Source organism: Morone saxatilis, unplaced genomic scaffold, assembly GCF_004916995.1.
Source record: "Morone saxatilis isolate NCDOM2014 unplaced genomic scaffold, NCSU_SB_2.0 Contig9, whole genome shotgun sequence".
In the NCBI taxonomy this organism is placed as follows: domain Eukaryota; kingdom Metazoa; phylum Chordata; class Actinopteri; family Moronidae; genus Morone; species Morone saxatilis.
The window spans coordinates 23,083,566-23,103,856 of NW_023340268.1; the positions used below are offsets into that span (position 1 = coordinate 23,083,566).

The window sequence follows — 20,291 nt, forward strand, 5'->3', positions numbered from 1 at the left end:
TACACTAAACTTCACATATTCTGTAACAGTCCCACCCTGAACACGTCCTCATAACTTCAGTGTACATGGTCCAATCTCAATGAAACTTCACGTTTGATAAGAGTCCCGCCCTGAACATGTCTACATGACAATATTCAGATATAGTGATAGTGCCACCTACTGGCAACAGCAAGCGATTTTGATCAGATTTATGTGAAATTTTCATGTTGTGGTCTGCACGTGTTGTGGTCCGCATGTGTTACGACAGCACATGATGCGGCTGCAGCACACCCCGAGTTGCGTGGAGTGCGAGGGCCCGTTCATCGCTGCTTGCAGCCTTAATTTATATATTGCCTTTATTCGACAGGACAGACAGGAAAGGGGAAAGCAAGGGGTTGACACGCAGCAAAGGGCCACAGATTGGAGTCGAACCCATGGCGGCTCAGTCTTAGTACAAGGGTCGCCAGTTCTACCAAGTGATCTACCAGGGCACCTCCAAGAGTGCAATTAAGCTGTGTTTTTTTTAACATGGGGACACCAAAGGAGACTTGAAATTTTATGACTTTAGGCTTGGCTTGATACCTCGACCTTGATTTTAACATCAGTGACTTAGACTGGAGCGTTTTGACTTGAATACCTACCTCCAAGGCCAAAGATGAAAAAGCATGTCATTTAAAAAGTGCGCCACAAATCATTAATTTCCTGAATCCGATTTCAGTCATTTGTTAGTACCAAGTCAACACTTAATTCCTCAGATCCACTTTGTTTGAACCAATTCGACAACATCCAGTCAAGTTGCAGGAGAGAACCATGAAGAACTAACATTAGGTTACTACGCACCTTTGTTTCATCTGTTCTTAAAGCTGCAGTAAGTCATTTTTATAAAAATACCTTTTTGTCATTATTGCTGAAACTTTCACTGTGTTCTGACAGCCATACAGTGAAAAAATCCTCCTAGTGCTCCTAATGGCACTTAGAAGAATCCACCGGGCCTGAAAGAAAATAACCAATTGGAGGGGAGAAAGATTATCTGTATCATGTACTACTGTCAGGATAAAGTAAGAGTTTCAGCAAGTATGACAAAAACATATTTGTATAAAAATGACCTGCAGGTTTAAAATGGAATTATGTCTGGCGAAGAATTCATTATTTTTTGTTTAGGACTCAGAGTTCAAAGTTTAGGACTCTGGACTTGTCTGTCTTGACTTTGGACTTGAGACTTACTTGTGACTTGCAAAACAATGACTTGGTCCCACCACTACATAAAACCAACTGTTATAATGTAATTGAAGTTCAGTACTCAAGTTGACAAACTGAACCATTTCCATGACAACTGAGTAAACTGCATCCGTTGATGAAGACTGCGAGATGTGGCTGAAAGCTCCTGGAAGAAATCCAGTAAGAGGACCTACTGTATACTGTTAATGGCAAAGCGGGTTATCAAACTGCGACCCCAAACTGCTACCGATGCTGTTTCATTGGTGTGTGAAAGGGCGAATGTGGTGTGTAGTGTAAAAGCGCTTTGAGTAGTACAAGTACATTTCCATTTACCATGTTTCTTATGCCTACACCATTCAGTCAAATGGAGATACTGCTGAAGGTTTGTCCTGTTTCCTGATCTTATATGCCTTTGTGACTTTTAAATGACCTGGATCTTCCTTGGATTTTTGTTTGATGACATTTTACCTCATTTTTTAATTTAATTTTATTCCGCTGTAAAGCTGTGTGCTCATACCCATACAGTTTTCTGTATAACCCTCAATGCATTCTTCCAAACCAAATATACCATAGTACTAAAAAAATAATTGTTTTCGATGCTGTGTGTTGAGATGTTGGCTCGTAACCAGGATGTAGTAGCAGTTTTAGTGCTGAGGTGTCCTTAACCCCCCCTCCCCCCCCTCCTCGCCATACCAGCTTTCACTCCTTGTCTCTTTTTCACCGTCACTGTGTGTTGTCACAGCACCAGAGTCAATATTTGAATTAAAGGGCAAGGTCAAAGGCCACTCCTATTAACACTTCACATTCACCAGCTGCACTCAGCCCCGCCCTGATAACACGGATCTGAATCTTTCCACACACCCCATTAGTCTTGAATAGGATGCAACTTCCTGGTTGGAAGGGAGGCACAATGCAGCAGCTCATGAACACCAGAACTTACCTCAGATAGTGCTGAGAAATACCAACACACTGTTGTAACTCAACAGTCTATTCACTGCTTCACCTTAGATCACCTTTCTCTTTTGAACCTTTCATTTCTGCCTTGTGATAGAGCATCAAATATATTTCTTTGTGCTAAAAAGAAAGAAAAAAGAATGCTGCCAAAATGATTGGTGTGGAGACATTGATTGATGCATTAACTTATAGTTTTAAAAGCCAGTGGAAACACGTATTTGCATGGAATCTCTTGATATTAAAAAATGGCCATATTCAACAATTTTATCATTTAAATGTACTACAAGGAGTTTTTAACTGGTTATGAAACAGGTCATTTTTATAGTTTATTTTTCTAGTGCTCCTAATGGTATTTGCAAGAATCCACCAGGCCTGAATAAAAACAACCAATCAGAGGCAAGAAATTTAGTTGATGGTTAAGTCTCATTCCCAGGTTATCCAGTACTGACACTGGGAATGAGATTCAACAATCAACTATCTTAAAGCCACCAACACAGTGTCTTTCTTCTTTTTTTCGAATATAGTAAAAGTTTCAGCAATATAATAAAAAGTTAAAAAAGTAAACCAACAAGACCATCAGAGAGAAGATTGGCTATTTCTATATGGTTATTCTTAATACCTGCCACAGAGTCAGACATTAAGGTGGTGGAAACTCTACCGCTTTTGTCAGCAGGGGCCACCAGAATCAACACAAAAGTTCCTTGTTGGGGTTTTGAATTAATTTATTATTCATGTAACATTAAACTAAATCTAAACCTAACTCTAAAGCTATAGTAACTTTTATAAAAATAAATTTAGTCATATTTGTTGAAATGTTCAATATATCCTGACAGTAGTACAGATTACAGTTACCTATAAAGATATAGTTACCACCTTACTTTTGTTGTCACCCCCATACCGTTTTAAAATCAACCACCCAATTACATCCCTGGCTTCACTTTTGTAATGCATGGTTGCAACAGGTTGTATTTAAGATTTGTTTAAGATCATTATGAATGCAATTTGAGACTTATTTCACATCCATGCTGGCAAAAATATATCGGTATATATATATATAAATCGGTACTGGCTGAAAATGGTTTTTGTTTTGTCATGATAAATCAGCAGCGGTGGCCTAAAGGTTAGAGCACGGTCATCGGTTCAATCCCGAGACCGGGAGGATAAATCTGGTTGGGGAATGTAAAGAAGCAGTGCTTGCCTCTCCCTCACTACTGAGGTGCCCTTAAGCAAGGCTCTCACCAACTACTCCAGTGGAGCTGCTCAGTGACAGCACATTAGACTGTGGTAGTACTGGAAAGCTTCCAGGTATGAATGTGTAAGAATGTGACATATAACGTGTGAGTGCAGGGCGTTCCTGCAAAAAAAAAAATAAATCAGGTTCCTCTGGCTCCTCCTAGTGCTCCTAATGGCATTTGTAAGAATCCACAAGAATACGAGAAAGCTTGATTGGGTCCCAAATCTTCAAGCCACCAACCCTTCTTTCTTTCATCTTTCTCAGCTCTGATTGGTTGTTTTGGTTCAGGTCCAGAGGAGTCATTACAGCACTAGCAGGAGCCAGATGAACCTGATTTTTTCACTGATCTTATTATAGCATTTAATGAATAGAGAGAGCTAAAGAGGAACAGGGAATGACACCTACCAGGTGAGCTACCAGAGTTCCCCACTTAATACATTTTAAGGCCTAAATTCACATATTTTGGATTTAAGACTTTATTAGACCCCGCAGCCAACCTGGAAAAGATAGATCTGAACATATCTGAACCTATCCTACTGCATGTTGTAAATGTTTTTGCATAATGTCCCTATCCCCTGTAGTTAATATTTGCATACTGTTTCCATTTCATCCAAACTGCTTGTTGTTCTCTGCAGTACCACTCTCAAATAAAACACAGCACCATCTATATTCAGACATTTATTTAATACACTGTGTACAAAAGAATTCAACTGAAAATATGACATGTGTATGAATGTGTATTCTGTATTCGTACAAACACATGAATACCAACATTTCATACTGACAAAACCTGAACCCGTCTTAAAAAGGGACCAACGGTCAAGATTGTATCAAAATAAAATAAAAAACATTGGAGGGTGGAGGAAGCAACAAAAAACTTTACATTCTAACAGTCCCACAAGAGACGCAAGGGTCACTGTTTTCACAGAAAACACTCAATATATCTGACCCACAGAGCAGTTCATCATTCTTCTGACTCCTTAACACTGACATTTTAAACCCTTCCTGGGTTCCACACAGGCAGCAGCTTTGAGATCAGGGAGAAGCTGCTCCTCTGACAGGACCGTAGCGTGTCTGACTGCCATGCCACGCATACGTCGAGCTGACAGTCTGACTGTGAGCTGCTGAGTCAGAGTGTACAGACGGAAAGCTTACATAGAACACACATTGCTGGGTGCTTCTTCACAGTCAATACCAGTTGCTCTAAGGAAAGAAAAAAAAAAGGCCTTTCTCATCAGGTCAGCAGAGTTAATTTATATTTTTTTCCAGGGCTGGGCCAAATAAAGCAGTTTAAATACTATACGATTCTTCTTCAGGCCCAGTTTCAATAAATCATAGCTGTGGTTTAATTTTGTTGGCCTTTATAAAGTGCTTCCTAAATTTTTGTCTTACATAAAAAATCATGTAAGGAAAAAGATTTCTGACCCTTGTGTACAAACCTGACTGATGACGTAAAAAAACTAGGAATATTAAAGCAATATCACATGTAGTTATACAGTTACAACAGCCACAATAAGAAGGGAATTCAGTCGTGTGGAAAGCTTTCTGCTGAGGAGGAGACTTCCGTTTGGTCGACCATGTTGATGGCGTGGAAAGTGACGGAGCAGATAGGCAGCTGGCCGCAGCAGCTCAGACATAGTGGTCAAGTGTGGTGGCTTGTGTCAGTCTCACTGTTAAAAAATGATCACTATAAAAACACTAAGTCCCATCGGTGATCATCTTAGAGTCCCTCAGTTTACTCTCTCTTTGCTCTCCCTCTCTCATGGGAGGCAGATCCCACTGCTGCAGGTTGGTCGCCTACAGAGCGACTTCACAGACACAGCAGAGTGTAGGACACAACTTCATACTTGTTCTATTTGTGTCTTAAAACCCCTGCAGTGATTTGATCACAGAGAGTGGCTCTTCCAGCGGCCAACAGTTATCAAGAGTTGTTCCCAGGCTGGCAGCAGTGCCGCCTAGTGTCCGTGCTGTTGGTGCTGGTTGTGTTGGTTGTTAGCAGGGTGGTTGGGGGGCAGTGGTGGTCCGTTTACCCCAGGGTGGTAGAAGGCACAGTTGCTCTCGTACCTACAGCTTCCCTTCATCATGAAGTGACGACACACAGGCCTCTTGGACATGTCTGATGGTAGGAAACAACAGAATTAATGTCACACACAGTTCACATGATCTCCTGTCTTCACCCGGTCCCTTTATTTACCATTGCAGACTTATATTAGAGGCTTAATTATTCATTATTTTCAGTCGCTTGTACTTTTGATGACTGTCTGACTTGATGACTACTGTCAATAAAACTCAGCACTTTCTTCACCACTTGCCACTTCAGGCTAGGAAATCTAACAACTCACTTGCCCAAGTGGTAAAAAAGAATGAAACACATGATTTTTCTGGATCTGATAATGGAAGTATCTAAGGAGTGAGGCATCTTGCTTAGATCATTCCACCTTTACACACTTTTTATTGAGACTAATATTTGAGAATAGAGATTATTACCCAAGCCTTATGTCCCACTTACCATTCATGTTGTTGTGTCCTCCTCTGGGCCCTCCTCGTCCTCGTCCCCTGAAGCCCGGCTCTCCTCCTCGGCCCCGACCTCCTCGGTGGAAGTGGCCCCCTCTGTGGGGCCCTCCTCTCATGGAGTCATCTCCCCAGTAGTTGCCGTTGTCTCCCCGGCCCTGGCCTGGTGGAGGCCCCATCATGCGTGGGCCTCCGCCGGCATTGAAAGGTGGTCCGTGGTTGTGGGGGGGCGGGGGGTGATTGAAGCGAGGCCCACCCTGCGGGTTGTTGGGCGGGTAGCCACCGTTCATGGGAATCTGCATGTGCATGTTCATATTGTTCATGTTGTTCATCCCCGGCCCGTGGCCCAGCAAACCCTGGTTGACTGGATAGAGAGAGAAACAGGGATGAGAGACAGAAGGACCAGGACAGGTACTGCAACTGCAGGAGGACAGATGGAGCTCAACAATGAAATAAGAGATGGGGTTTACCTGGTGGAGGTCCACCCTGGTTCTGGTTCTGGTTCTGGTTCTGCTGCAGGGAGCCCAGTAGCTGTTTAATCTTGTCTGAGAAGTCAGGCTGCTTGATCAGGTCCTCAGTAGACTGGTTCCCAGAAGCACCCTGATACAAACAGGTGTTATTAGCTACACATATTTACACTGATATTTAAGTCTCGTGTGTTGGGTGTGCTTTAATTAGTGCGTTTGATCCAGAAACAAAATGGATAAAAAGTTTCTCCTGCTGACTATCTGACTGTGTTATCATATACTTACCATGATAGACGAGAGCAGCTCCTGCACATTGACGGTGGGAGCCACGGGGTTGTTGACGGTGTTTGTGGCTTGCGGGCTGCGGGAGGTGTTGCTCAGATTGACCATGAGGTTGGCCAAGACGGGTGGCAGCTTGGAGCTCTCGTTCTGGTTCAAGGCGGAGCCCTGCTGTGACGTGGTGTCCATGGGTTCACCGTAGCCGTCGTCCATCGCTGAGGAGTCCTGCAGGGGGAGAAGAGTAAGGGTTTAGTGGGGAAGGTATTAGGGCTGCAAACTAATGGTTTGTTTCATTATTGATCTATCTGTGGATCATTTTCTCCATTAATCGACTGTTTGGTCCAGAAAATGTCAGAAAATTGTGAAAAGTAAAAGCCTAAAGCCCAAGGTGACATCCTTAAATGTCTTGTTTTTACAACCCAAAAATCAAATCAAATAATATTTCGTTATATAGGTCTTGTGTCTTAAAAAAATACTTAAAACTATTAATCAATTATCAAAACAACTGGCAATTAATGTCATAGTAACTAAACTAATTAATTAATCAACATGGTATAAACATGTGTGGAATGTGTTTAAGAAGAGAAAGAGACGTGAGAGACAGAGTGTGTTTGGTTGTACTAACCTCATCCAGGGGGATGAGACGGGGAGGCATCGGTTCATAAGGCTCTGGGTCTGGTTCATGTGGACTGTCGGGCACACTAGTGATAAGGAAGGATAGAAACCATTAACACACATTGCAGCCCGTCACCCTCAGAAGTTAGACATATAAAAAGTGTCCATTTGGATATCTCAAGAACGCGGTCTTCGCTTTTTAGCATTTATAGCGCATATGTTTGAATCTGGAAACTACCACACATACAGCAGTCCTACCTTTCTTTGCTGAGGAAGATCTCTTGCAGGATGCCCATCTCACGGTCCCTCTGGGTGAGTTTCTCTGTGCTGTTGGCCCCAGGGGCAACCAGGCTGCCGGTCAGCATCAGGGGCCTCGGGGGTGTCCAGGGTACCCTCTCTTCCATGGTGTCATGGGAGAGCCGGCGGGCCATCTCAAACGTCTGCCTGTCCATCATCAGCTCTCGTTTGGCAGCCTCGCCGAAGTCCTTGATCTTGTTGACGTTGACTGTGGACAGTAATTATAAGTGTAAACAACATCATTAGTAATATATATTTCTTGTTGGATACAGACCCACTGGTGTCTGAGAACAGTACACCCATGCCTTACCTCTCTCTGTCTCATCCAGGTCAAAGTAGAAGTAGTGTTTGAGCTGCTCCTCCTCCGCCCAGTGAACGCTCTTCTTCTTCTTGCCCTTCTTGGTCAAGCTTTCTTCTTCCCCGCGTGGTTCTGCCAGAGCATTAGGCTTCTCGCCTGGAGACAACAAGAGACAATGAGAAGGACATATGTTAGGAGGCTGAGAACACGTAAAGCATAAGATGGTAAAATATCAAAATGTATTTGAGTGAGTTTTTGAGGACCTTACCGTTGTCAGAGGCCTCTGGGTCCTCAGTGGGAATAGGGGTCCCAGGCTGCTCTGTATCCTGGTTTTCGTCAGCAGGAGTGGCAGAAGCAGTTTCTGGTGATGATGGTTTAGCAGAAGATGAAGAATACGTAGACGGTTTGCTGTCAAATGGACTTGGCTGAGGACAGAAAAAGAAAAAGAGTTAGATGACGGGTTTAACACGCAACTTTTACATTCTTATTATTCTTTTATTTGCGTGTAAAAAGACAAATATGCTGACAGCTAACAGTTCCTAATATTTCAAAAGCATTAGGAGACAGACTGTGATTCAGCCATTTCCTCACTAATTTGCATGCTTGGTTCAAATTCAACACAAAATCTGAACACAAAGGCACAAAATTGAAAATATTCTGTGGATGTTTTGGACACAGTGGCCATAGAACACACTGATACTAACGTGAGATGAGTCAGTACCTTGTTAGACGTGGGGGATACAGCCTTGGTACTGGTTGTAGTAGTAGAACCAGGTTTCTTCTTTTTGATCTTGATCCCGGGCACTGGGGCAGAATTCAGAGCATCTAGGAACCCTGTGCACTCCATCGCTGCAGTGAGGACACAAGAGACAACAGCTCAGTTTACCATCGCTATGGTCTCTTGAAGATATAGCTCCAGGCTGATTTTGCCTTTCTATATGTTTGAACTTACGTTGTGCTGGAATGATCTTGACTTTGATCTCTTTGGCAGAGTTAGAAGGGGTATTTAGAGGTTTGTATTTTTTCTCCAGAGGTGGCGCGTCAAATGGACCAGAGCTGTTGAAGGACAGAAAAGAAAACTATCATCAACCACCTGAAGGCAGCAACGTGTGAGGCAGTTGCATGAACACACCACGAGATGGTGCTGTGCTAACAGATATGGACAGTTGACAGGCAGAGGATGCAATACCATGGTCTCTTGAGGACTGGGGGCTTGATGTTGTATTTGTCGCCCAGCTGCGGGGCTGCGGGCGTCTTCTTCGCAGGAGCCGGGTTGGGGGTGTCAATCTCTAATCCTGCACAACACAAAAGAGAGATTTTTATCTCATTTAGAGCTTTTTAAAATCCATCGTACAGGGCCAACTACGCCACTGCTCATCGGCTTACCTATGGAGCGAATCTTTGCATGGCTGGGTGCATGAGCTTTAGGTTTTTCCTTCTTCTTTTCCTCCTCTCCAGTCTTTTCCTTCACATCCCGCATCGGCACCTTGCACTCCTCTTTCTTCTTTTTCTTATCTAGAAGATAAACACACAGTGTGTTACAAACTGCTGCAAGGAGCATTTACATGCACACTAATTTCTCATTATTATTCCGAATATGTCAATATTCCTCATTTGATAAGGGTATAACAGCATATTCTGTCTGGGTATTAAGCCCTAGCTGTTCCAACATGGGAGAAACATGACTGCAGTTTGGACATACAGTATTAATTAATTAACACTTACACGGGAATATAAGTGGAATATAAATTTTCATTAGCAATGTTAAAAGCTTAGTAAGAATATTGTCTTATTCAGAATAAGTGCAAAACCACAATGTTTTGTGCATATAAACTTGGTCATTGTAAAGCGGACACAGACAGTGAAAAGGTGAAATGATAGGTCTGTACCGGCAGGAGAGTTGCCGCTGCTCGACACACTCTGTGAGCGGATCGTAGCCATCCAGCCATCTACGAGCACAGATGCCAACTTCCTCAGGTCTAAAAATAAAAAGACAAGAATTTCAGTGAGATACACACTGCTGTCTCTAAAAAAGGGCTGGGATTTTTAATGACAAGCCAACTGACCTTCAGTGTCTGCACTCTTACTCAACTGCTTCACCAGCTTGGCTGTGTTGTTCTGGGAGAAGATGGAAACAGTGGTTAGATGTGACAGCTGTTGTTTGGCGTACTGGAGGAGGAGTGTTCTGGTAGATATACTGAAGGTAAACTGTACCTGTTTGAGGTGGTCCACTTTGAGAGGCAGCTTCTGTAGTGTGAGCAGGATGAGCTGCAGCAGGGGGGTGTTGTTGGTGGTTTTGGAGTAGGTGAGCCAGGAGTTGAGCATCCTGTAGCCACCAACTCTGATAAACCTGGATGAAGGAGGGAACAATTGATTTATAATATAAACATGTACTATTATATGAATGGAAACAATATATGAAGTTGACATCGTCCAACTGTTTTTCTTTACACCACGGGGAGCTTCAAATTGTGAGAAATTGACTTGTTGTAACAAACTTCATAAAAACAACATTCTCTGAACTAGTGAACTTTGAATTATTGAATGCATAAAAAGCTACCATTATGTGAAACTGTATCACAAGAACAAACAAACGTGTGTGAGGAAAATTTATGTATAAATGTGCCATGGTTCCAGCCTACTTACTTAAAGTTAGCTTATGCACTCATGTGTCATTTTGTTCATGTAAAGCTGCAGTACGTAACTTTCACAAAATAACTTTTGTCAAATTTGCGGAAACTTTCACTGTATCCTGACAGTAGTACACGAGACAGAGAACAGATAAAAATCAGGTTCCTCTGGCTCCTCCTAGTGCTCCTAATGGCATTTGCAAGAATGTTTTGTTCGGGTCCTTAAAGGGGAATTATAGACTATTATAATTTTTTTGCATCAATGCACGCCTTCATTACATTAAGACCAGTCCATTTCATGCATGACAGGCGTAACAAAACGGAAACTAGAGAGTTAACCCGTTATGAATGCAATTTAGAACCTATTTTACTTTTCAAAAAAGTGAGAAGGATATGAAGGAAAATCTGTATTGATCCTACGTTGGTTTGTTTTGTAGTTGTATGGTCAATGGCATGACCAATACATATTTTCCCCAAAAACATTTTTTGATAATGCAACTTTATACAAATAACATTAATTTAATTAACTAATTAATCAATTTTGCAGCTGTCAAATCATATTTAAGACCTTTTAAAGTCTAGTCTTAGGCTTTTTAAGACCTGGCAGACACCTTAAAGTCAGGCCTACCTGTTAAGAACATCGTGGGATTTCGTCTGCAGCAGGATGTTCAGGTACATACATCTACTGACCATCTTGGTAGAGGCTTTCATCAGGCTGCATTGAAAAGGAGCAAAGGTGTTAAGGTATGCCCTATTGTAAGAAGATATTTAAGATAGACACTTAAAAGCACAGACACGTGTCATGTCTAACTTCAGTTCCTCACCTGAACACTTTTGGGACTCCCTCCAGGCTACGGAGCTCTCCATCTTTTCCCAACAGAGCCTCTACACCCTTCAAAACTTCTCTGGGGTCCACCGGTCCCCCTGCCATATCTGAAACACACACCTTAAACAATTAATACACATTCCAAAAGGAAAGGATGCATTATATTTTCTGATAGGTACAGACAATTGTTTATCTGTGCTAAAAGGCATTTAAGTGCTGATTACTGAGGACTGTTTGCCTGCCAGGCAGAAAGGGTGCTCCATGCTACAGTATTTCCACACAGGGACTCAATAAACGTGGTTTGGTTCAAACAAGTCCCGTCAAGGATTTGCATCAAGACCGAAACAGGCCAACAAGGTCACCGCAGTCGTATTCAACTCACGAATAAACACAGTGCACATTACACTCTGAATCATCTCACTACAGTGATCAAGTGAACACCAACCTGTCTGTACCAAAGCTCCCATCAACAACAAGGTCCAAAGAACCGATGCACAACACCCAAACACATCAACACAAACAAGAGTCCAAGCAGCAGCACGTTCATCAAGCTGCCAAACAGCCCTAGTTACAAACCAACTCACAAAGCAGTGATTGAGGAGCAGACCACTCCGACCTACTAATGATACTACTACTACTGCAAATGATTTGAATATCAGGCTACGGTAGAACACTATCTACACTGATGATCTGGCTCACATGGTCACATACAAGTCACTAAAAGTACAGGCAGCAGCATTTTCTTCCAGCCACACAGTACTGTTGCTCTGGCAGTCAGACATCCACAGTGCACGATGGTTCCACATGCTGCCTCATACTTGACATGTTTGGAGTGGTTCATGGGGACAGCAGGACGCTGCAACGTATTCCTCAGCACCAGAGTGTTTCCTCTCTGGGATTTTTATTCGCGGGACAGGACATATAGTAGTATAGTTAGCATGTTCATTATTGTGTGTGAGGCAACGCTGTTTATTCCAGTTAACAAAACTGCATGTTTATAAAACTGACGTAAAAACATAACATACAACATAACTTTTTTTTATTTACCTGTTTCCCTAATCATATCAAACTTAACTATTAAAATGTATAAAATATTTATAACTATCTTTATTTCTTTACAAATAAAGGTATTACATGTATCAAACACAAAACAGGGTGAAAGGTCAAAGTTTTGTTAGGATAAAAGTATAAAAAGAGAAGAATTTTTGCAAGAAATGTTACTAATAATGATTTATACACTTTTTAATAGCACACGTCTATCACAATCATTCACATTTGTGTAACTCAAACAAGAGGATGGAAACAAACATCAAAAAAACTACTTTCACTAATTAATATGATGAGAAGATGAATGGTACAAATTCAGATTATATAACAAATTAAAATGTGACCGAAGGTAACTGTATGAAGTATGAAATGCTTGAAAACTGTAGAATTAGTCTGTTAAATGCTCATCTGTGTCTGTTCAAATGGGATTATCTGACTGAAGGCATCCCTTTGTCGGACTACAGTGCTGTTAATGACATCACTGTCAACACTTCCAGCCAGAGGGTACAAGTCAGGCCACTTACTGCCACCTACTGGTTAGTTTAAACACTGGCACTATGTTGTCTGTGTTGTTGCACAATAGAGAAATGCATTACAGATCATTACAATTGTTAGTGCAGCATCACATGACAATGGGCTGACCTGTCACACATTAACCTAACTATAAAACATGAATGATGATTTATAATCTCTACAAGTACTTATCTTTGAAAAGTCTGATGTAATCCAAACAAAGACAGCCAACACTAAGTCAACGTGCCTTTATAAATCTCTTCACTTTTATGGATTGGAAAAATTGTAATGACAGACAGCCTTATGAATGAACCCCCAAGTGGTTCATGATGTAACTGCTTGGACTGAGTCTTGTAAACATGCACTTGTTTCTCCGTGTTTATGCGTCTTATAATGAAGCTTTTGTGCCAATTGGTGTACAAAACCTGCAATTCTGGCGGAAATCAATTCACTGGAAAAGTCATGACGTGAGGAATCAGTTAGATCTTACCCGTGTAACTGTTGTAGTAGAAGTTTTATATAGTCTCAGACCTCCACAACACTGCAAATAACCCAATTCCTGTAAATGTCACAATTGTTACACATATACACAAAATCAGTATTAAACAAGGCCCTGGCTCCTGATTCATTATTTGTGCATAGTAATACTGTGGTGTATATATATATTGCTGGTACATTATGGCAAAACAAAACTCAATGACCAAGCCCTCTACAAAAACTAATTACCGTAATGTTAATAACGGTTGCGCAACATGAGTATGAGTAAGGCAACGGCGTATATTCATCACTGAGAAAGCGAATGAATCAAAAAAAGTAAAACGCCCTCGGTTATATAAGGGCAGTACACGCAGCCTATAAATGGCTTGCGCTTAACCTGACATCTGTCATAGCTGAGAACATGCCTGCTCCTGCGGCTAAGCTGCTTGACAAAGGGGAGGGAGCTGGAAGCTGGCTGCTTATCAGAGCCCTCCCTCCATTAACCACTTCGACGACGGCAAACCAAACCCCTACACAACTAACAATTGCTCTCTTAGCAAAGACCGTACTGCTTGGTAAAATAACATGGCTACATAGCGAACCCATACGGCACTCAGACAGTGCCGTTGGGGCACCACCTGTTCTGCATTTCAGTTTTGTTTTAAAAAAACAACAAAAACAAACAAAAAACACTCCCAAATGTAGCTCCGAGAACGCGGCTAGCCCCCGGAGCTGTCCCGAGGACGAAAGGCAAACCACAAACAATCCGCCATATTTGTTAATCCCGACTGTTAGTGCTTCGAAAGACCACTTCGCTTGAGTCATCCTGCAATCTTTATCCACAGATTGCCGAGTACATGATGCGGGCTTTCGGGAAGTGCTATAATTATCGACATTTCAACACACAACAGTGCTTCATAAAGTATGTCCACAATCCTTAAACTAACGCAATCTTTATGTATAGATTGCGGTGGGTGTTCGTTCCGTGGAGCAGCCCCTACACAGCAAATCTGGCAGGCAAAAAGTCCGACTTCATGAGCTGGAATAGAGCTTCTTATGCCTACGGCAATCTTTATGAATAGATTGCTTATGGTTATTTTACGAATTTACTGGCTATATTAAGTTTTTATTTGTACAATTCGTCCATTCCGTCTCACACACAAAGAAACGGAGCCTTGTGCATCCGTCCACTTTCCTGTGTGAGCTCATACTATAGTCTATATTCAAATTATTTACTAAGAACCAAGCTAACTTACGGTGCCTGCTAGGCAGCTACCGCTAGCTAGCCTATTGTCTACGACTATTTTCATTTAATTGCTTTCGATTCAATTTAACTTCAAAATCAACTTACTATTGATACTATAGATCCTCAGCGTCTCGGGTATAATAGAGTGTGCTTTTCAGGCACTTATATCTCTTATTTCATCAATTTTACATCGTCAACCTTCATGGTTTTAATATCAACTGAAAGACTTCTTATGGGTGGGGCTGTGATAGCTAAAGGCTAGCCTTCCTTCAGGAACAAACTGGAGGCAAAAATAGTAATCAAATGTCCATTACTTGAAGAAAAAAATATGAATTTGAGTAGAGTTGTTCAAAGTCCTCGACGGGTCAGTCTTCGGCAAAGCAAATTCATACCTGCAAAACACACAAAAAAAAACATACACTTAATTTAGACTGACAAATTTCGCCGTCTTTCGTCTATATCAACGTCCTTTGTTGGTTTTTGAATACATTCAGTAGGTATTTCACATTTAAAACGGACAAAATGTTGAAAATAAGCCTTGCTGTCTTTCTGACTTCACTTACCTTTGACCAAATCCAGGAATGAGCTCGAAGAGGAGGGACTTAGGTTTTATACTACGTGACGTTTTTTTACGTCACAGCCAACGTTTTTCACGTTTTCGGTGAAACAAAATGGTGGATGACCGACCTTCTCTGCCTGGCCAAGGGCATAATGGCGTATCTTACAATTTGGAAACTATTATATGGAATTACTCGCTAGATTCCCCATAAAAATATTGTGTATTTGTATAATTAAAAAGACAATAAAGCAGACCATCGCATTTTGTTGATTTAGCTAGATTTGATTAATTATTTGATATATATATTTAGTTAATATTATTTCTTCAAAATGGCGACTGATTTCTCGGGCCGTGAGGGTCACATGCGCCAGTCAGAGAACGCAACATTTTAACAATCATTTATACCAACCGACTAAAATAAACACAATTAAATATAACTGATATGCATAGTGTAAATCATTATTGGTCACATTTTGAAATACGATTTTACGTTTAACACAGCTACAATATAGCCCTTTAACCTTTCACCTCTAACCCCAGTCTGTGACAGAGAAAAATGGCTGCCTCCATCCGAGGCATCGTGAGGGTTTTGTACCGTCTATCACCTTCAATTTTACATCCATTACGACAGTACCCGGTATTATACTTAATTTTGCTTTTGATATACAAATCATCCGATTCATTTGCGTGATTCGTTTGCACCAAGGTTTTTATATGTTGAAGTCAGAAGAAACGTTGGACCTAGTTAACGTTAATGGTAGTTAGACAAGAATAACGACACAATGTCATGTAACGTTCATCCTTGCGTGAACTTAATTGAATTGGAAAGTTATTGGTAATGGTACACACTGGGTAGGACACAGGACATTGTATTATTTCTCAGTAAGGTGTGCTATTGACTGTATTCTGTAAATTAACGGCATTATTGGAACTAGAGAATGCTGGATGTTAAAAGACTGACGCCAATGGGCTTATTGGAAGATTTGTTGTTGTTGTTGTTGTTGTTGATGTTGTTGTTTTTTGTTATATAGAAAGTTTATACTGACCGTAATTGATAAATGTAATCACAGGCTTCACGCATCCATTACATTTTGCTTAAACGGCACAGCCAGGGGACCAATTATGAATAATGTTTTGTCTTTATTCATTACAAATCAGATACAATGACAAACTTACGTTGTTCTATCAAATACCTTTTTTCAACAAAAACAACAACAATGACAGGACACTATAATACACTTTATTTAGACATAAGTGTACGTTTTTCTTATACATTCATTTTATACAGTGCCTGCAACACTAGAATTGACATGGCAAATTGTCATTTTGTATGTAATATTTTGTTATAATATTATTAATAAGAAATTCAATAAGTTTATTTTTCAAAATATGAAGGTGTTTTTCTTTTGCTTTAAGTCCTGTGTGCAGAGGCTTCCTGTGAGAACATGCCCGGGTCTCCCTCTGTTTGTACCTCCAAGTCACTTTTTTTGCCAAGCAGCATCACTCCACGAAAAGGAGGCTGCCCAGGCTGCTGAGGCTCTCCCTCGCTACTATGACAGACCCTGGGATTATCTGGACAGTGAAGGTACGTAAAGGAAAATCAATACTGTCCTACTGTATATATCTATAGTGTATTCGCTTGCCTCTGCCTATACTGTACATATCTACCTATAGTATATTAATATCTAGCTGTCTGTATATAAACCAGTTTAATACTTGTACTTGCATCCGCACTATATAATTACTGCTAATACTGTTAATTACACTTTTTCATACTTTTTGCAATTCGACTGTTTCTGCTGCTGCACAAGCTGTATATATATCTTAGTATATTCACTTCACTCCGTTCATTCTGTTAATGCTGCTCATGTATATATCTTGCTAGCATATTCTTAGATATACCTATATTGTTATTTTTAATGTCACTCTAAATATGTACATTACTCTGCACTGTACTGTTCTTTGCACTTCTGGTTAGAATGCTAAACTGCATTTTGTCGTCTTAGTACTTGTACTTTGTGCAATGACAATAAAGTTAAATCTAATCTAATCTAATCTAATTGTCATTGTAAGCCTCTGTATGTGGTTTTACTGTACATTCCTTTCCCCTGACAGAGTACATTGAAAGGTATGGAACCAATCCAGTGTGGGCAGGCTACAGGAGGAACCACAAAGGAGGCATTCCCCCACAGAAGACACGCAAGACCTGCATTGTAAAATTTCTATTTCAATTATTTTATTTTATTTTTAAATCCACCTTACACTGGCTCCATGCATCACATCTGTCATTTAAAGTAACATAAACACTGTTTTTGTAGAGAGGAGACAAGATATGTGGAAATGCCTGTCCAATTTGTCGGGATCCAAACGTTATTATCCACCACCAGGTGGGTTGACACTCTGAAGCTCTCACCGCGCATCAAACACACTGAGTTACAGTTCACTGTAGTGTTTCATTATACGTTATCAGTTTTTTGCCACAAATGTCTAAGAGTCTGAGGCTTTATATTCTAACCATTCTGCTTCTGTGAAGTTGGTCCAGTAACAAAAGAAACTAGAGTGCATCTTAACTGTTATAAATTAAAAAAAATATTCAAGGACCACAACAAATATAAGCAAGAAAAACAGTTGTTTAATGCACAAGTTTAATAAAAGGTTTTTCGCCAAAACATGTAGGTGTCAGTCCAGTTAAAAGCTTTTCATCATAATCAGGACTGGAACCAATATACATATCTATATTTAAAGCTGCAGAAGGTAATTAAAAAATAAAACGTTTTTGCTGAAACTTTCACCATACCCTGACAGTAGTACATGAGACGGATAATCTGTGAAAAAAAATCAGGTTCCTCTAGCTCCTCCTAGTGCTCCTAATGGCATTTGGAAGAATCTACCGGGCCTGAACAAAAACAACCAATCAGAACCCAGAAAGATAGAAAGACTCTTTGGGTTAGAAGCTTGAAGATAGTTGATTGTTGAGTCCTTACCAGGGTCCCAAAGCGTCTGTATTTGACGCCCTGTGAATGAGACTCAACAATCACCTGTCTTTCTTTGCTCTGATCGGTTGTAGTCATTCAGGTCTGGGAGATTCTTGCAAATGCTATTGGGAGCACTAGGAGGAGCCAGAGGAACCTGTTCTTTTTACTTTTTTCAAATGATCTGTCTTATGTACTACCGTGAAGGTTTCAGCAAATATGACAATTATTTTTCTAAAAGTTACTTAATGTAGCTTCTGAGCACTTATTCCATCACTGTTGAATAGTACACTCATTACCTTTCAGAATAGACCAAGATCAGATGTGTTCAACAACAGTAATCATTGTCAGTGATGGAGTTGTACACAAAAGGGGAGTGGCTTATTAAAGCAGATTAATCACAAAACCCTGAAAAACTAGTATGAATGCTATAATAGATTTCATAGTATGCTGAGATGTTTGCAGTCAATATTATTTAGTTTTCTTTCTTGTGTTATTGTTTCAATTGGGGTGATATCACATCATATTAAGCATCAGCATAGTTAGATTGAACATGAAGAGCTTTATTTTGCCTCATTTCCTCTCCTATGGTACGCTTAACCAAATATATCTTATCTTGTAGAATGTGAAATTGTTGCAGCAGTTCATCAGTCCCCACACTGGGATGGTGTACGATCCCACTCAAACTGGTAAGAAGTTGAAAAGTGAGCACATGTAATCTGGTTGATTACCAGGGAGATCATATTGTGATGGTTCTACTGTCTCCAGGTGTATGTAGGAAGCAGCAGAAGAAACTAACTGAGGCCATCAGGACAGCACATGATCAAGGTACGTAACACAAAACAAGATTTCATATGAAATATGGAGTGCCTTACTATAAACTGTCATTTTATCTCTGCATTTCTTTTGTTCTTTTGGAAACTAACATTTTAAGTACACAGTATTTTAAAGATGTCAGTAAATGTCACTGTAGTGCTGTATAGTACAGTATATGAAGTGAGATGAAAATGTTGGTGTTGATGAAGGGGTACTTGAGTTGATCAGACTGGGTATGTCTTACAGAATAGATTGGGAACCACTATGTTAGAGCACTGACTCATGGGACACTAAAATGTACTATAGGAAGCCACACTGCTGACATTCTTATAGGTGGTTAGCAGCTTGTTGAGGTAGGGCAGACTGGGTTTTCTCCATTGAAGGTATTAAAACTTGTCATCAGATGGTGAAATTGATATTAATTGATTATATTGATTAACACTTTACTGTGTCCTCTTTCAGGTTTAATCCCCTTTCAGATTCCACATGTGGAATTTTCAGGAGAGAACTACTCTAATTCCCATGATGCTGTGGGCTCCACACCACCTCCCCAGTCCTTAATCTCTGGCAACACCTGGTATACATGGTACGGGGAAATAACACCTGATGAAAAGGAAGTGGCTAAAGTCAAGAAGACATACAGAGCTTACTTAAAGTGAAGGGAGCTCTCTGTGATATACATATGTACAATGTCTGAGTTTCCACACTGGTTTCACATCCTACAGGTATGAAAATAAAACTTGCACAATAAAACACATGATGAAAAAATTATTTTATTGTTTCGCTGTTGTAGATCATTGTTGGAGACATTTTACCTCCATCTATATTTATAGAAATGTAATAATAGGATCAATAACTCCAGCCTGTTAGAGTCCAGAAGGCAGGGAATAGATACCCCTACCACCCAACAAATCCAACATTTATTGTTATCAGTGTTATTGTGTGAGACATGCTGAGCGGGTCAGATGAAGATGAGGGAGCATATGATTGGGGGACACAGTGATGTGCAGTAGTGTGTCCTCCTGACTCTGTGTGATCATGGGTTGACCTTGTTGACCATGGTCTCTCCCAGGGACTCCAGCACCTCCCGCTTGTAGTCGTCAAAGTCTCCGTCAATCTGGTTGACCGTGCAGTCCTCCACCACCGACAGGTTGCACTGGGTCTCTGTGATGAGCCGGGCATCGTGGCTCACAATGATCACAGCTGGATGAGAAGGGAAAGTGTGTTATAAGTCATAATAAAAGACCCAACCAGTACACTGATGTTAAAGCTGCAGTAGGTGACTTTTTGTCATATTTGCTATAACTTTCACTATATCCTGCTCACTCCAAGTGACAAAGACAAAGGAGCTCA

At 40.7% G+C, this 20,291-nt stretch overlaps 3 protein-coding genes across 4 annotated transcripts in view; 1 reads left to right on the forward strand and 2 right to left on the reverse strand.

Annotated features, from left to right (window-relative positions):
- Positions 1-4,048: 4,048 nt before the first annotated feature.
- Positions 4,049-15,213, reverse strand: ppp1r10 (protein phosphatase 1, regulatory subunit 10). 2 transcript variants are annotated; one of them, XM_035681203.1, is made up of 19 exons: positions 15,155-15,213; positions 14,697-14,983; positions 11,307-11,428; positions 11,111-11,197; positions 10,067-10,202; positions 9,919-9,970; positions 9,742-9,831; positions 9,239-9,367; positions 9,042-9,147; positions 8,805-8,908; positions 8,574-8,701; positions 8,121-8,277; positions 7,865-8,008; positions 7,516-7,762; positions 7,268-7,343; positions 6,649-6,867; positions 6,367-6,496; positions 5,895-6,260; positions 4,049-5,501 (listed from the first exon to the last, which is right to left on the reverse strand). In XM_035681203.1, the coding sequence occupies exons 3-19, from the start codon at positions 11,411-11,413 to the stop codon at positions 5,341-5,343; spliced, it is 2,439 nt and encodes an 812-aa protein (XP_035537096.1). In that variant the 5' UTR covers positions 11,414-11,428; positions 14,697-14,983; positions 15,155-15,213; the 3' UTR covers positions 4,049-5,340. The 2 variants fall into 2 exon arrangements, with proteins under 2 accessions (XP_035537096.1, XP_035537095.1); XM_035681202.1 differs by having other exon boundaries at positions 11,307-11,415; positions 15,155-15,212.
- A 446-nt stretch (positions 15,214-15,659) lies between these two features.
- Positions 15,660-19,691, forward strand: mrps18b (mitochondrial ribosomal protein S18B). Its single transcript, XM_035681220.1, has 7 exons — positions 15,660-15,787; positions 16,567-16,735; positions 17,266-17,363; positions 17,469-17,537; positions 18,745-18,811; positions 18,891-18,950; positions 19,401-19,691. Exons 1-7 carry the CDS (start codon positions 15,707-15,709, stop codon positions 19,595-19,597), a joined length of 741 nt encoding a protein of 246 aa, XP_035537113.1. The 5' UTR covers positions 15,660-15,706; the 3' UTR covers positions 19,598-19,691.
- A 4-nt stretch (positions 19,692-19,695) lies between these two features.
- The window catches only part of abcf1 (ATP-binding cassette, sub-family F (GCN20), member 1), a 12,105-nt gene continuing 11,509 nt past the window's right edge, over positions 19,696-20,291 (reverse strand). Inside the window, 1 exon segment of the mRNA XM_035681030.1 lies at positions 19,696-20,161. Coding sequence (XP_035536923.1) covers positions 19,975-20,161 — 187 coding nt within the window. The 3' untranslated portion in view covers positions 19,696-19,974.

Coding starts and splice junctions, on each gene's coding strand:
- mrps18b (XM_035681220.1), top strand. CDS start 15,707: ATGGCTGCCTCCATCCGAGGCATCGTGAGGGTTTTGTACCGTCTATCA. Junction 17,364..17,468: donor AGACACGCAAGACCTGCATT/GTAAAATTTCTA, acceptor CTGTTTTTGTAG/AGAGGAGACAAGATATGTGG. Junction 18,951..19,400: donor CAGGACAGCACATGATCAAG/GTACGTAACACA, acceptor GTCCTCTTTCAG/GTTTAATCCCCTTTCAGATT.
- ppp1r10 (XM_035681203.1), bottom strand. CDS start 11,413: ATGGCAGGGGGACCGGTGGACCCCAGAGAAGTTTTGAAGGGTGTAGAG. Junction 9,971..10,066: donor AAGTGGACCACCTCAAACAG/GTACAGTTTACC, acceptor ATCTTCTCCCAG/AACAACACAGCCAAGCTGGT. Junction 7,344..7,515: donor ATCTTCCTCAGCAAAGAAAG/GTAGGACTGCTG, acceptor CCTTATCACTAG/TGTGCCCGACAGTCCACATG.